General features: G+C 40.4%; 1 protein-coding gene across 1 annotated transcript in view; it reads right to left on the reverse strand.

Moving 5' to 3' along the window:
* bmp1a (bone morphogenetic protein 1a) overlaps positions 1-13,361 on the reverse strand; it is a 29,583-nt gene extending 16,222 nt beyond the window's left edge. The window contains exons 1-4 of the mRNA XM_079251764.1: positions 13,202-13,361; positions 5,723-5,836; positions 2,776-2,901; positions 1,094-1,211 (exon numbers count right to left, since the gene is read on the reverse strand). Of these exons, the coding sequence (XP_079107890.1) occupies positions 1,094-1,211; positions 2,776-2,901; positions 5,723-5,836; positions 13,202-13,346 (503 nt within the window). The 5' untranslated portion in view covers positions 13,347-13,361. The remainder of the gene's footprint in view (positions 1-1,093; positions 1,212-2,775; positions 2,902-5,722; positions 5,837-13,201) is intronic.

Genomic DNA, 13,361 nt, shown 5'->3' on the forward strand with positions numbered 1-13,361 from the left:
TCTCTGCTCTGTTAAGCAAGGCAGCCAATCATCCACACAGGAGTGGCATTCATTCACATGTGTACCAATGAAAATTGTGTGATGCTAGGAGCTGGCTGCAGCAATCCACCTCAGTGTGACATGAAAGGTTTAGTGTGGGAGTCTGCAGGATGGGCACACACATAATGGCCCAGTGGGCCAGACAGCCTCTCTCTAATTACAGCGAGCCAAGCCAGGCTCTCTTGAGACACGCCTTGAACTTTGCACAGGACAGATGGGGGCCTACTGAATATGCAGCAGAGTCAAGCTTTCCCACTGCTAACCGCTGTTGCCTGTGGATAATGTCATCCTTGTTGCCCTAGAGGCCAGTCACCAGGCTAAAAATGGCTACTAACAGTCAACTGGTAAAACTTTAGTCTCAAAAGTTGCGTTCACTTTTTTGTTGGGCTGTTTGCAGTTAATGACACAACTCAGTCAAAAAGCGTAATGACACAATGACGTCTGGGTTGTGTGGTAAATTTGTCTGAAATTTGTGTGTTCAAGCAACAGTCTGGCCTATTTTTCTAAAAATCTCAAAGTAATGGGTTGCATTGGTTTGGTTTCCTGAGAGCACCAAATGTTTTAATTAAACAATGTTTCATATTAAATTTAAAAAAAAAAAAGCCTCACATCCACAAACTGATTGTCAATAGTCGCTTAGCAACAACATGCGCCTTAACCAGCACTTCCCCTGAGAATCTGTTTAAAAAGAGATGCTGAGTGGACATTTCAGCAAGAGTGCAGTAAACAGGGTTGTGGCGAGGCAAGGGAAATATCTCCCTTGTGTGTTGTCCTGTGCACCGTGTACGACACAGGAACTCAGTGACTGATGCAGTGTGACGATGAGAGACAGGAAATCACTGCTGCTTCCAGAACTAGTAGGGGGCTAAATAACACCTCACTGACTGCAGGGAGACTGCAAACAGAATGCATGAACAATAGTGAAGGGCTGCTGAGCAGGGGACAAGGAAGAGTACTCATACATAAAATAATCAACTCTGGGTAATGAGAGTCCAGCACAGTCTAACTATTGTTTAATCCTTAAATGTGGGAGCCAGAAACCCCACTGACTCACCCACATGGTCGGTAAGTGAAGACAATATAGCTCTCTTCCTGGGTCCTCTCTATAAAGGTCACACAGGTGTGCTTCTCCCAGTGCCGCATTGCTTGGCGGAATATAGCCCGCTGGCTGCCTGAATGGGATGTCAGAAAGGGCAGGAAAACACACTCAGACACAGAATTTATACAAAGGAGATGAGCAGGGAAGTTGACAAAAGCTCAATAATTTCCTTTTATAATAGGAGTTGTTGGAATTCAGATGTTTAAGAAAAACTTTTAAAAAAAATCAAGTGCACATTAACAGGTTTAAAGCTGGTAAACTAGGCTGCATTATCCTTAGTGTGAAAGCTGGTTGCTAACAGCTCTTATTCGGTAGAATTTGTGTTTATCCTCATCTGAAATCAGGGATGCACTGTGCAAAGAAAACGGGTGGTGTGCAACATTATTAAATACTGCAATGATGATAGGACTTGTGAAAAATAAACAAATACTTCTGCATGTCGTGTTCAGCTCAGGTGCGTTACAAAGGACCTGTGCAACCTGGTTAGCTGTACAACGTCTGCAAAGGCAAAACTTTCTTTAAGAAGAATGCAGCTTTCATTCTTCTATTTATTACCACTACTTTTACATTTTTACATGTTCATAATTTTATGTTTATATTTATTTTACCTCTGTTTTTTATACCTTGATACTTTTGATATTTTATACTTTTGTTGCACCTTATGACGGTTTGCACATTTTCAATTTTGTTGTAATCATGCAATAACAATAAAGACATTCAAGTTCAGCTCTCGATAAACCTTTGTTTGTCCTATCATTCCAGTGACTGTCGACAGAAAGGTCTATAACAGGGGGTAAGACTTCCGACCTTAAGGGCTGCTGTCCTGTGTGTTCTAGATGTTTTCCAGGTTCAACATGCTGGATACAAATGAACGAACCACTATCAAACTTGGGCAGACTTGTTCTGTGCAAGTTTGGACTGGAGTTTGGCGTCCCGTGTCTGTAGTTTCCGTTTACTGCAGTAAAGCACTTTTTGGGAATACTGATATTTGTCATGTTACTGTAATGATGAGCGTTACATTTTTATTTTTTTGTGCAGCCAAACATAATGCAAACCTCAGGGAGGAAGAATAACTGCAGTTAACATGCAAAAAAGAAACATGGAGGGGAGCTACTCTTCAGGAATGAGTTTCATATGTGTTCAAATGTGGGATATTATATCACATCTGGGAAGAAGCAGGTCAGTCACATTCATTGTTTGCCAGCTTAGACAGGAAACAGCTGGTGAGCTGCACCATTGCAACCATTACCAGGTCACAAAATACCTATCCCACTGCTGTTCATCAAGTCCTCTTCAAAAGACACAAAACCCAGCTCAAACACAATTAATACACAATTTATACTTTATTATACTGATTGGTGGAAGGTTACTAGTTCCTACTATCTCAACTATATCTTCTGGATGTGAATTTAAAACATGGCATCAGGAACAAATTAACTGGAGCCATTTATTTCAAACAAAAAAAAAAAAAAAAGTCTTTTCATTTTAATGACTGTGACTCTCAGAAATGGGACATCATCAGGACACCATGGTCCTAATTTCTAAGTTTACTGGTAGGAATTTGTGACTTTTTATTTGATTAAGCATGCTATGTTATATTGAATACAGTAGATTGGGAGTAAATTTGTGTTACCTACCACTGAAGTTACCGCTGATGACATAGGGGATTACACCTTCAGGCCAAACACGCTCAGGTCTGGAGGTGGCAGCCCTTTTCCTGCGCTGTGAACCTTGCCTACTTTGACTTCTGCCATTGGCAGTAGCTGAGGAATTGAACAAAAAACAGACAACAAAGATGATTCAGCTTATTTTGTAAAAACAACAGAACTGTTTCTCCTACATTTGCTACAGGAGAAAATATCTGTCAGTTAGAATTTAGTAGAAAATATCTGTAGCTACCTAAGTGACAAATGAACACTTAGTTTAAAACCAGCTGACTGTCTTTAAAGTTTGACACCTTTCAAACATCATCATTATTATTTCTCATTAAATAAATGGCATTTGCTCTTTCAGAGAGACATTTCTTCAAAAGCTATTTTCATTCCAATTATGCATTGAAGGGATTTTGTAGAAGATGAAACCTTTCTTCTTTCAAATTAATTTCAGCATTTCATTGTCACTGAACCATGCATAAATGTTGCCATGGAGACTAAGCCCCCCACCTAAACCTGGTGATAAAAATAACATCCATAAGTGAGCCACACAATGCACGATCACCTGACTGCACTTAATTATTCTGCAGAACAGTAGATACCATAGGTGCATATGAAATGTCAGCGTTCCAATAATTTTAAATAGAAAAATGTGTCACTGCTTTTCTGATATTTTAGTTAATTTAATAAACTTTTCATCCGTGACAGGGGTGACAGGGGTGTAGTGCTCTGATTTTCTGAACACTACCCTGCAGGTTTTCAGTATGTCCCTGTTTCGACACACACAAGCTAATAAGTCATTGAACTTCAGAGAGTGTTGGATCCATTTATATTTTGAGTCAGGTGTGTTGGAGCAGTGACACATTGAAAATCTGCAGGACAGTGGTCAGAGGACCAGAGCTGGACATCCCTGACGTAGATCTAGGTGAAAAACAAGCATACCAAATATAGTTATGAACATAGCTGTGTACAATATTTCTGTAGTGCAGAGGAACTGTGGAATTAAAGTAGTACAGTATATCGTCTTTGATGTCTCTGGATAAAAAACAGACATTTTTGAGACAGCAGAAGTAAATTACTTCTTTATCATGAGCATCAGTAAGTCTTTGTAGGTGGAAAGAAACTTCCACAGTCTGGTGAATAAGACTAAGAAACTGTGGAGAAAGACTGACACCTCTGCTGTGTGTGAATCCAGTGGTGGGAAGAAGTTTTATAAATTTTGTCTGTAGAGATTTTTCTCCATTCAGCCCAATAATATAATACAGTGATTGTTTGTTTTATGGTATTATAGAGGGCTTCGACATGACCACTGACTTTATTCTGTTTTTAATATCTGAAGATGTGCAAGGAAGGCTGTCAGTCTTTCACTCTCTTTAATTAAAACCTGTATAATCACCATAATATACTGATGCACATCCAGTTTCAGGACTTCCTCCCACAACATTACTTTATTACCAATGATTATGTTTGCTGTAGGAACAGTAAAGTGGGGATTTCTGGCACCACTTCAACTAGGTGTCAAGCATGAACTAAACTAAAAAACCAAAAAAGAAAAGACTTGAAGCAATGACTGCAAGTTTTTTAGATTCTTTTTAATTACATTTCATTAACATGCAGTTTGCAGAGAGGGGCTGAATTTTGCTGTGTGAAGTGTTCTGTTGAAGATCAGTCTGCAGGAGTAAATGTTAGCAGCCTGGTGAGAACAATTTGCATGTGCATTTGTGGATGTGTTGTGAAAAAAATGCGGATAACCGTCAAATCTGCCGAGTCAACCGATAAAAAGTGCCGGAGAGACAAATCTCAAAGAATATGTGTTAATTACAAGACTACGATTAAATCTACCATATTCACTCATAGACAGAGAATTTTCTTTTTTAAGTAAAAAGATTTTAAATCACTCGTCACTATTTACTCTGGTTGCAGTACATTTTAACCAACCAAACGTCCCTACCTTTTCCTGTCTGTGAGGTTATGGAGAGCATATGAACCTTACCTGCAACTGCAGCGATTAGCTTTGTGGTAAGTGTGCAAGTTTAACTCTCACAAAGACGATGCGACATGCTGAAGTTGAGCTGAAATGTTTGGATCAGATCTTTAACCAAATTTCTTCCTACACTGTGAAATAGTTTTACAAATAAAGACCCTCTGAGGCACAAAGCATTACTGGGAATTAATTCTGCCCTCAGGCTGAATGTGTTTTACAAAGCAGTCTTGTGCAATATCACTGTTAACAGGGATACTTGTTTTTTATGCTAAGAGTAGCGTTCCCACAACATAATTAAATGTGCTGTGACTAACTTGTTCAAGTGGATGAACAGACATTCAAAGGTGTGTGTCTCTGTTGCAATCACATACCTAAGAGATCCCATTTAGTCTGAAAAATGCACATTTTAAGCAGCTCCAATGTTTTTTTAATCCTCCGCAAAGTGTCTTTTATGCTATGCGCTTATTAACTAAATCAAAAAGAGCTGCTAACTGGCACTGTTCACAGACAGCTACAAGCACATACTTGTTGGTTACTGCTCACCTATAGTTTCCAGGATTGTGAGGCCATTTGTCCCTGCTGACTCACAGCTGCTGGTTAAACAGGGCTTTTCAATTTCAGAGCAACATTAAGCCTGATAAAGCCCAGCAATTATTCTGAAACACGGCATTACAGGTGTAGCAAAGTGTACTGATAACAGTCATAGAAATGCATTTAAAGAGGGGCCATGAAAATCACAAAGCTGTCATTTAATTCCCAGGTGGAGAGGAAGTGAGTAGTTTCACATTTGTAGAGTATATAATGTCCTTGTATTTACCAGCCAAAAAAACAGTTATATGCAAATCATTAGATGTCATTTTATCTTATACAACAACCTAAACACTTTGGGTTTGGTAAATAGTTACCTCAACTCGGTACTTTTGGAGTGTTGGTTGCTGTTGCTGTTACCTGTATCAGTGTGATTAATGATCTGGACGGTTCTTTGAGCCAAATCTATTATTCTGTCCACTTTAAACGCTCGAAGGTCCTCCTCATCCAGAGCAATGTCTCCCAGAAAGGCAGCTGAGAGAGACAGAAACAGAAAGAGCACATCAGACGGCATGTATAGCAGTTTCACAGTTTGAAGCATCAGTTTGGTCCAAACTAGCCTCAAGCTTTTCCTGGTGCTCAGACAGAGTGAGCCGCCCAGGGGCCCGTTAAAGCACTTGAGGTAGGTCTTAAGTGTGGAACACATATACGAAAGTGTATACTTTCCTTTATTTGGCTCTGCTCTGTTTATCCTTTCTGTGCAGTCAAATAAAAATAGAGCTGCGGAGCACAAGTATGTCGGCTGGGTTTTACATGCCAGCCATGTCTTAATTCAGTTACATGATAGAAAAGACAGAAACACATTACATCTGGCCTCTGAAGGTCCGGGCAATGCTGATACTGGATCAACTTAACAAACTGTTGCCATAATCAATTAATGCTTAACAGACATTAAACAAAATAGAAAAGTATCAACAATAAAACACAGGTGATGTGTTTTAACACATAAATGAGAACTATCAGATATGATGCAGTAAGATGCTGACACAGACTCCGAGGAGTAATATGGGGCACCTTGAACAAGTAATAGCCCTTTAATGAGGCCAAGGAGATGGAAAATAACCAAACAGTCCCACTTTATGAGGAATGTGCTTTATTAGATTTCTGACTAAATGCCCCTTTGCTCGAAGTCTCCTCTACAGAGACAGGGAGCTCAGTTTTACAGGCTTTTAACACTAACATGTTTCCAGAATTTATTGCCCAGCTTGCATGCAGGAGTTTGAGGGGGTGGGGGTGATTATGAAGAGGCAAAGGGGTGATACGGCAATGTATCCATGAACAGTAGATTACAACAAGAAAGGAAGGACACATAACCCTTCTGCACACACTGCAGTTCAGAAAAGGGAAGGCAGATGTGCAGCAGAGAAAACGACAGCAAACTCTCCACGTGTGTTTTTGTAGGTTGCTGTGGTGGACATGGGGCAGGCCAAGAAGCCAGGGGAGCTATTAAAGTGTGAGATAATGAGCTGCTTTACAGAAGCTGCGTTCATCATTTTCAGTGTGTCACCCTGCCTGAAGCTGTCTTTACCGCAAATCATGCACAGAACTGATTTTGTTTAATTAATTTTGAAAGCATCTCATATACTAAGCTTCCTTTTAAGCTGCAACAAAAACACCCACAGCAACGTTCCTTTATCTTCTGCAATGGCATAAAAGTTTCACAGAGGTCTATGATGGAAATGAAAGGGATTAGAACAATAGAAACAAAGGAAAAAAAATTGGCTCAGGCTCCTGTTCTCCAGAGAAGTATGATTAAAACATTCTGGAGCTGGCTTTGGTAAATGCAGGCTAGTTTTCCACCCAGCAAGCCGAAGAGGATCCACAGCAGAGTGGCCAGATTAGAGGCTAATGACAGCAATAAGGAAAGGTAGAGATCAGTGCTGGCAGGACAGGGCATGCACTGAGGACAGGTTTAAATTCCAGAGGTCATACAGATCCTCTAATTTGTGCTTGCATAAATGCTGACTGACCAAACCTGAGACACAAAACAGATTTCTTGCAGCCAGAACACATACTGACAGCAATTGGCAAAAACATTACTGACAGGGAGAAGCTACCAGATGTTGTTCTGTATGGGATGGACAGACTCACTACGGAATGACATTCTTTGCTTTTATCTTCTCATTTTTATTTGATTCCTAGAAGTGCTAAAAAAACAAAAAAAACAAAACAGACAGCATTTGAACCGTGTGTGCCAAGGAAAAATCCTAAATACAAAACACTTCTTTGAAAACTTCCCTGCATGTTAACTGATGAAAATTAAACAACTGGAGGCTCTCATCCCCATGAGGTCCACCAAGGGCTGTGCTTTCCACACCACTGTTCTGGAGAAAGGCTGCTTAATCCAGTGTCATTGTTCTCAGCACAACAGTGGAGGCTGAAGCGAGCAAATGCACAGCCCCTATAGCATTCGGGCCCATTTCCCCCAGGCGCAGCAGTCGTCCCGGAGACGCTGTTTGCAGGTTTATGGAAAGAAAAAAAAAAACTCAGGGATTTTGAATTAATCCCCTTGTCTCCTGGCTTTAATTATCCACAGACACAGTTTTAAGCATCTTTTGTATACAACACAGGGCTGGGATTGAGGCCAGGCTACGGAGAGCAGTGATAAACTACACACAGAGTGCTGTAATAAGGTGAAGTGCATACATAGTGACACTGGTGTGTTACACAGTAGATTATAGCCTGGTAAATGTGGCAGATGGCAAGCGATCACCACAGAGTGCACTGCTGTATCTCTTCCCAAACACTATTCATCACCTAGATGACAACAGCTGCAGCTATAATAATAATGTCTGTGAAGAATATTTAGGCAACAGCACAAAGGTTTAAGTTCAAGTTTGTTTGTCTCTTTTTAGATATAAAAATGATCTAAATGTAGGCATTAACCCCACTCTATTAAAAAAATTCCAATGACTGTGACTTCTGTTAAAAATGTTGGATTGAACACATTTCACACTTGGTTCCTGATTTTATATACATATAAATGCATTTTTTTTCCAAATTTAACCTAAGGCATCATAATCCTTTTCATCTCAATCTGACCCCTGTCAACCATATCCAGTCAGATTAAATATGAGACCTCAATGATATTAATCCCATTGATTTGTGTAATGCCCTAGTCTCAACCTCTGCGGTCTCAAATACCCCTGGACCATTCCCATAAATCTCCTTTTGTGATTCCTAGGCTGTGACATCTGCCACTGAAACCTGCACCAACATCAATACTAAGCCCATGAAGACACTAACATCAGGCTATATTTAGACCCACCAGCTCTGCAGGGAGGCCACAGTTTACTCCTCACTGTGCTTACAGATTAAACAGCCTTTCCTTCTATGTGACCTAATGATGAGGGACGACAGCACCTGGCTGCTAAGGAAGCCTTGTATGCATCACAATAGAGGCATCTTTGGCACCGCCTTTCACATCCTATGTTTGGTAACAAATGCTGCAATTTGAATTCCTATAGAGGCCAATATTGTATTGCATTAATGTGATTACCATTTGATGATAGCGAGAGCATCACTTTTTATGTTTTCATGGGGTACCAGTGATTTCTGCCAAATTAAAGCATCTCTTTTATATACAGTGCATAGCTCTACTGAGCTGATTTGCAGTTCCAATACAAACTATCCAAGAAGCAAAACCATCATAATTCTAACTTGGGAATGATGGATTGCATTTTACATGGACACTGTGGTGTTAATATGCTACCTTGCTCCTTTGTAAAAAAAAAAAAACAACACCAGCTGTTATTTATTCAACAAACGCTTACCTTGACATTTCATAGTACTGCGACTTGTGCCTAAGGCTCGAGAGAGAGAGGGGGGGGGAGTCTGCATATCGGATCATTTTAAAAAGGTAAGAATGGTATAATAAGAAGGAAAGTTCTGGCGAAGTCACAAACAACAGCTGGGGAGTGAAGCAATTATTCTCCAATAAAAGCCTGACATCTCATCACCCAAAGCTGTTTTTGTCACTACAGCACAGCTTCCATTTTTATTGACAAAATGAGAGTGACTTTAGCTGCAAAGGGCACACAGCAAGAGACTGCATCACCTTTAACATTTCACACTCCATCAAGCTCAATAGCTGATTGGATTTCCTAGCTCATCCGTGGCACTGATTACTGATATATCCCCACTGCCAGTCAAACTAACTCTAATGATTCATCAGCTCACCAACCATTTATCTTTTCTTTTAAATAAAATAAAGATAAAGAAAAATCTGCACAGAAGATTTTCACATTTTCAAACTTATTGGGACCATTTCTTGTTGAGAAAGTAGGCTCACACAAATTTTGGCAGTCTGATGTAAGTGAAGGGCAAGTTTTCTTCAAGCAGATGTCCAGTGTAAAATATAAATCTGCAAGTAATCTTCAACTCTAGAAACCATTCCACAAATAGTTGAAAAAAAACTTTTAATATCAACTACAGGTGGAGAAAAGAAAAACTAATCTTCAACATAAGCAGCAGCACAGCATGGATGATGCAGTTTAAAAAAAACTGTTGTTAATCAGATCATTTTTGTAATTCAGCATCCTTCGACCCATTTCAACCAGCGCTCGCAAAGTATTTTGTTATCCCTTCGTCCCCATGCCCACGCTTGTATTTATATAATGCAAGATCAGGTATTACTTAGCTCTGACAACAAACATATTGTCCCCACTAATGCACCAAGATCATGCCAATACATCAGCTCCCTAATCAGCTGAACCCTGCAGAGAGAGCAGTGGCAGGGGTCCTGTAATGTAAAAAAAACACTCAGTGTGGGCTCGGCTACACAGTCTGCATTCCATGATAAAAGAAAAGCATCTGCTTAAGTGCTGCTTAAAGGTCCAATCCTGAATACACAGCCCAATCAGACTGCCAGAGCGGGATTGAAGGATGGAGCTGGATAATGAGCGGCAATTGTTTTGAACTACAGATATCTAAACCTACGATCTGGAAGCAGGAGCTCAGCTTAATCCACAGATCTGAAGGTTATACTTGAGTCAAGCTGGGAAAAACTTTGAGTCCTCGGTTTTATTTTCCATCTTAATATTAGATGTCCCAATGAAACAATATCCTAAATAAATACTTGTGCAGCTCCGGAATCAGGCTAGTAATTATAACATCATAGACTAGCTATTTAACAATATAAAGATAGTTTTAGAATGACATAGGTCCCTGTTGACAGTGAAGCTGTCCAATCCGTGGCTTAACCTACCACTCTCCCTCATGAATGGCCAGCACTCACCTCACCTGAGCTGGCATGAGAGTATGGGTGACTGGCCTGGCCCAGATCCTCCAGTCGTGCATTCCCTTGGCACAAGGTGAATGACTGAGTCTGTGTGAAATGTTTGAACTTCATACAGAAGCCGGTTGCATAAGAGAGGATCATAGAAGAGACGGGTCCACAGACTGACCTGTCTGCTGAGGCCACAGAAGCTCAAGCATATATTCAAAGCTTCAAAGTGCACAATAGACGGCGCAGTCAGGCAGCATCGTCTTAAGTAGATTATGATGTCTGCGCTTTGAAAGGAGGCACAAGTCAAACTGGTGACAACTTTTGTGATTATCATTTGAGCAGAGAAGACAGCGAGCATGTCTGATTCTCATTCATTTTTCATTGTGAAAATGAGTGGGTTTAATCTTCGAGGCTTGTCCGATTCCTAACGAACATTTCTGGGATGCTGCCAAGCTTGGAGTTGTGCAAGCAGAGGAATTTTCCACCAGTTAACTCCCAAATAAGATTCAATCAGTTCAGTCTTGTTGCACCACTTGCTGCAAACCTCGATCACATCTGGCATAGCGAACAATTATTTATTTCAATCTTTTTAAATACAAATATTCATTTCTTCTGGTTTTAACAGTGGGGACTGACCCATGTGTGGAATTTACCAAGTGAAAGTAAAACATATGAGAAAATTAAGAGCATTTACTGAAGCTAGGTGATATAGCTTTTGCTATCAACTAAATGGGAGCCATTATGCTCACTTTTCAGAGGACAACAGCTATACAATTTCACCCACAGAATCAATAAGTATGATTTCAGTACAATAAGCAGAATTCCAGATACCGGAGAAGTGTGTTAAATCAGGGCACACCCACAGAGGACAACCATAAAATGCTCTCCTTACAGGACATCAGTGGATTTGCCTCCACTAGGCTGTAATCATTTTTCCTGAGGGGAAGCGGTGCGATATAAAAGTGCTGACCTCCAGGCACAGAAAGCGATCAAATACACTCAGTGCAGTGATACACTTGACAAATGAGGAAAAAAGGAGCGAAAAATCAATAATTCAAGAATCATCTATCCCACAGCAGCTCCTGCAGAGACTGGTCTGAAGGTGACTACATTAAAAAAAAGTGTCTCATTATGAAGGGACAGCTGGGACATACTGGACATTGCATAACAGGAAGGACAAAAACAGGTGAGTATTAGAAAAGATGGATGTTGGAAGTTCATGCTTAGTGTCCATCTTCCAGCACCACGTCTGCACACTCCCTCAGAGGAAGCCATAAACAAAATTGCACTCTGCTGAAATGACCGTTTGAAAAAACTTGCCTACTAATAATGATAACATTCTGGCCAAGATAAACACTGCTTATGCCTTGTGATCATAAAGCGGGAATGTCCCTGTTGAGATGTAACTGTTGAATATCAACAATTTCTTGAAAACCACGTCAGAAAAACCACTTGGTGTCATCATTTATTAGTCAGCCCTGGTGTAATGGTAGTTGTCCAATATAAAAGATGTGCGGTGACCATTTAAATGACTCAACATACACAGTCAAGAATAAACAGGAAGGAACATCTGAGGGCCTTGCATGGAGCAAGTTGCTCATTGGCTGCTTGACCTCTGTCATGTTTACACATAGTCACAACATTCTGAAAGCTTTTTGTTTTCAGGAATCACTGAGGAAAAAGAGGCAGTGGGGTAAAAGAGCTGGTGGACTGAAACATGATCTGGAACAGCCTGACGCATCAGAAAATGTCAAACTGGGAAGCACTTCCAGGACTTTAGAGGTCATTCTGACTAAAGCCAGCTCCCTGTATCTGTAACCTGAATACTTTTACCAGATGGAAAACGCAATCTGTTCAAATTCCCCCAAAGGGATTTGGCAAGACAGTGAGTTCAGATTAAAGCTTACAATGACAACTCAGTCTTTGGCCAAATAACTGGAAACAATGCAGCAAAACACGAAAAAATACACACTTTGACCCATATCAGCCAACACAATTATGTGTGCATAATTTTAAAGCTCCACTGTACTCTTTTCTCTCCCCTCCTCCACTTTGTTTTAGTGGCTGTGTGAGCAGCCGGTGAAGAAAAAAATGTGCAGTGACTTAATAAAAAAAATAAATAAAAAGGAGAAATCTTAATGCAAACCTACAGAAACCCCAAACTTTCCCCAAAGAGGTTTTAATAATAAACAGTAAAAACCCCGCAGGATCTACAAATCTTTAAAAATTTGTATTACAAAAACAAACAAACAAAAAAGAAAGCAAACAGGAACTTCTCAACTAGCACCGAAGTCCAAACTTTTCATGTCAGGGGAATTGTATTCTGAATCCTCTTCATCCCATTTACATCCTTGCAGCCTGATCCCAGTGCTAGGTTGTCCAAAGCGACTGTGTGTTTCAGATGTTTCAAACTGCAGAAACTATGTCACTTACAAAACAATTGCACATAATGTTCTCTAAAGCCTTTTAAAAACTACATCCAGCGCTGTCATCCCTCTAAAAGCGCCTCTGTGCTCTCTGCGAGGGCTGCACGGATTCGTGGCATGTTCCTACCTCCACAGAAATGAAGTAAATCACGCAGCGTACTACAAAAACAAGCGGAAAAATCTCACCAGCTTTACAGGGATCCTTGTAGTCGATCGCCTCTGATGTGGCACTGGGCTCTACATAGTAGCCTGGATCAGTTGCATCCAAATATATCGCCAATATCACGCCAAGACATGATAGAAGAAACAAACACCTCGCCGAGAAATCCATGTTTGTGGTGGGGGG

Source organism: Telmatherina bonti, assembly GCF_933228915.1.
Source record: "Telmatherina bonti genome assembly, chromosome: 13".
Classification (NCBI taxonomy): domain Eukaryota; kingdom Metazoa; phylum Chordata; class Actinopteri; order Atheriniformes; family Telmatherinidae; genus Telmatherina; species Telmatherina bonti.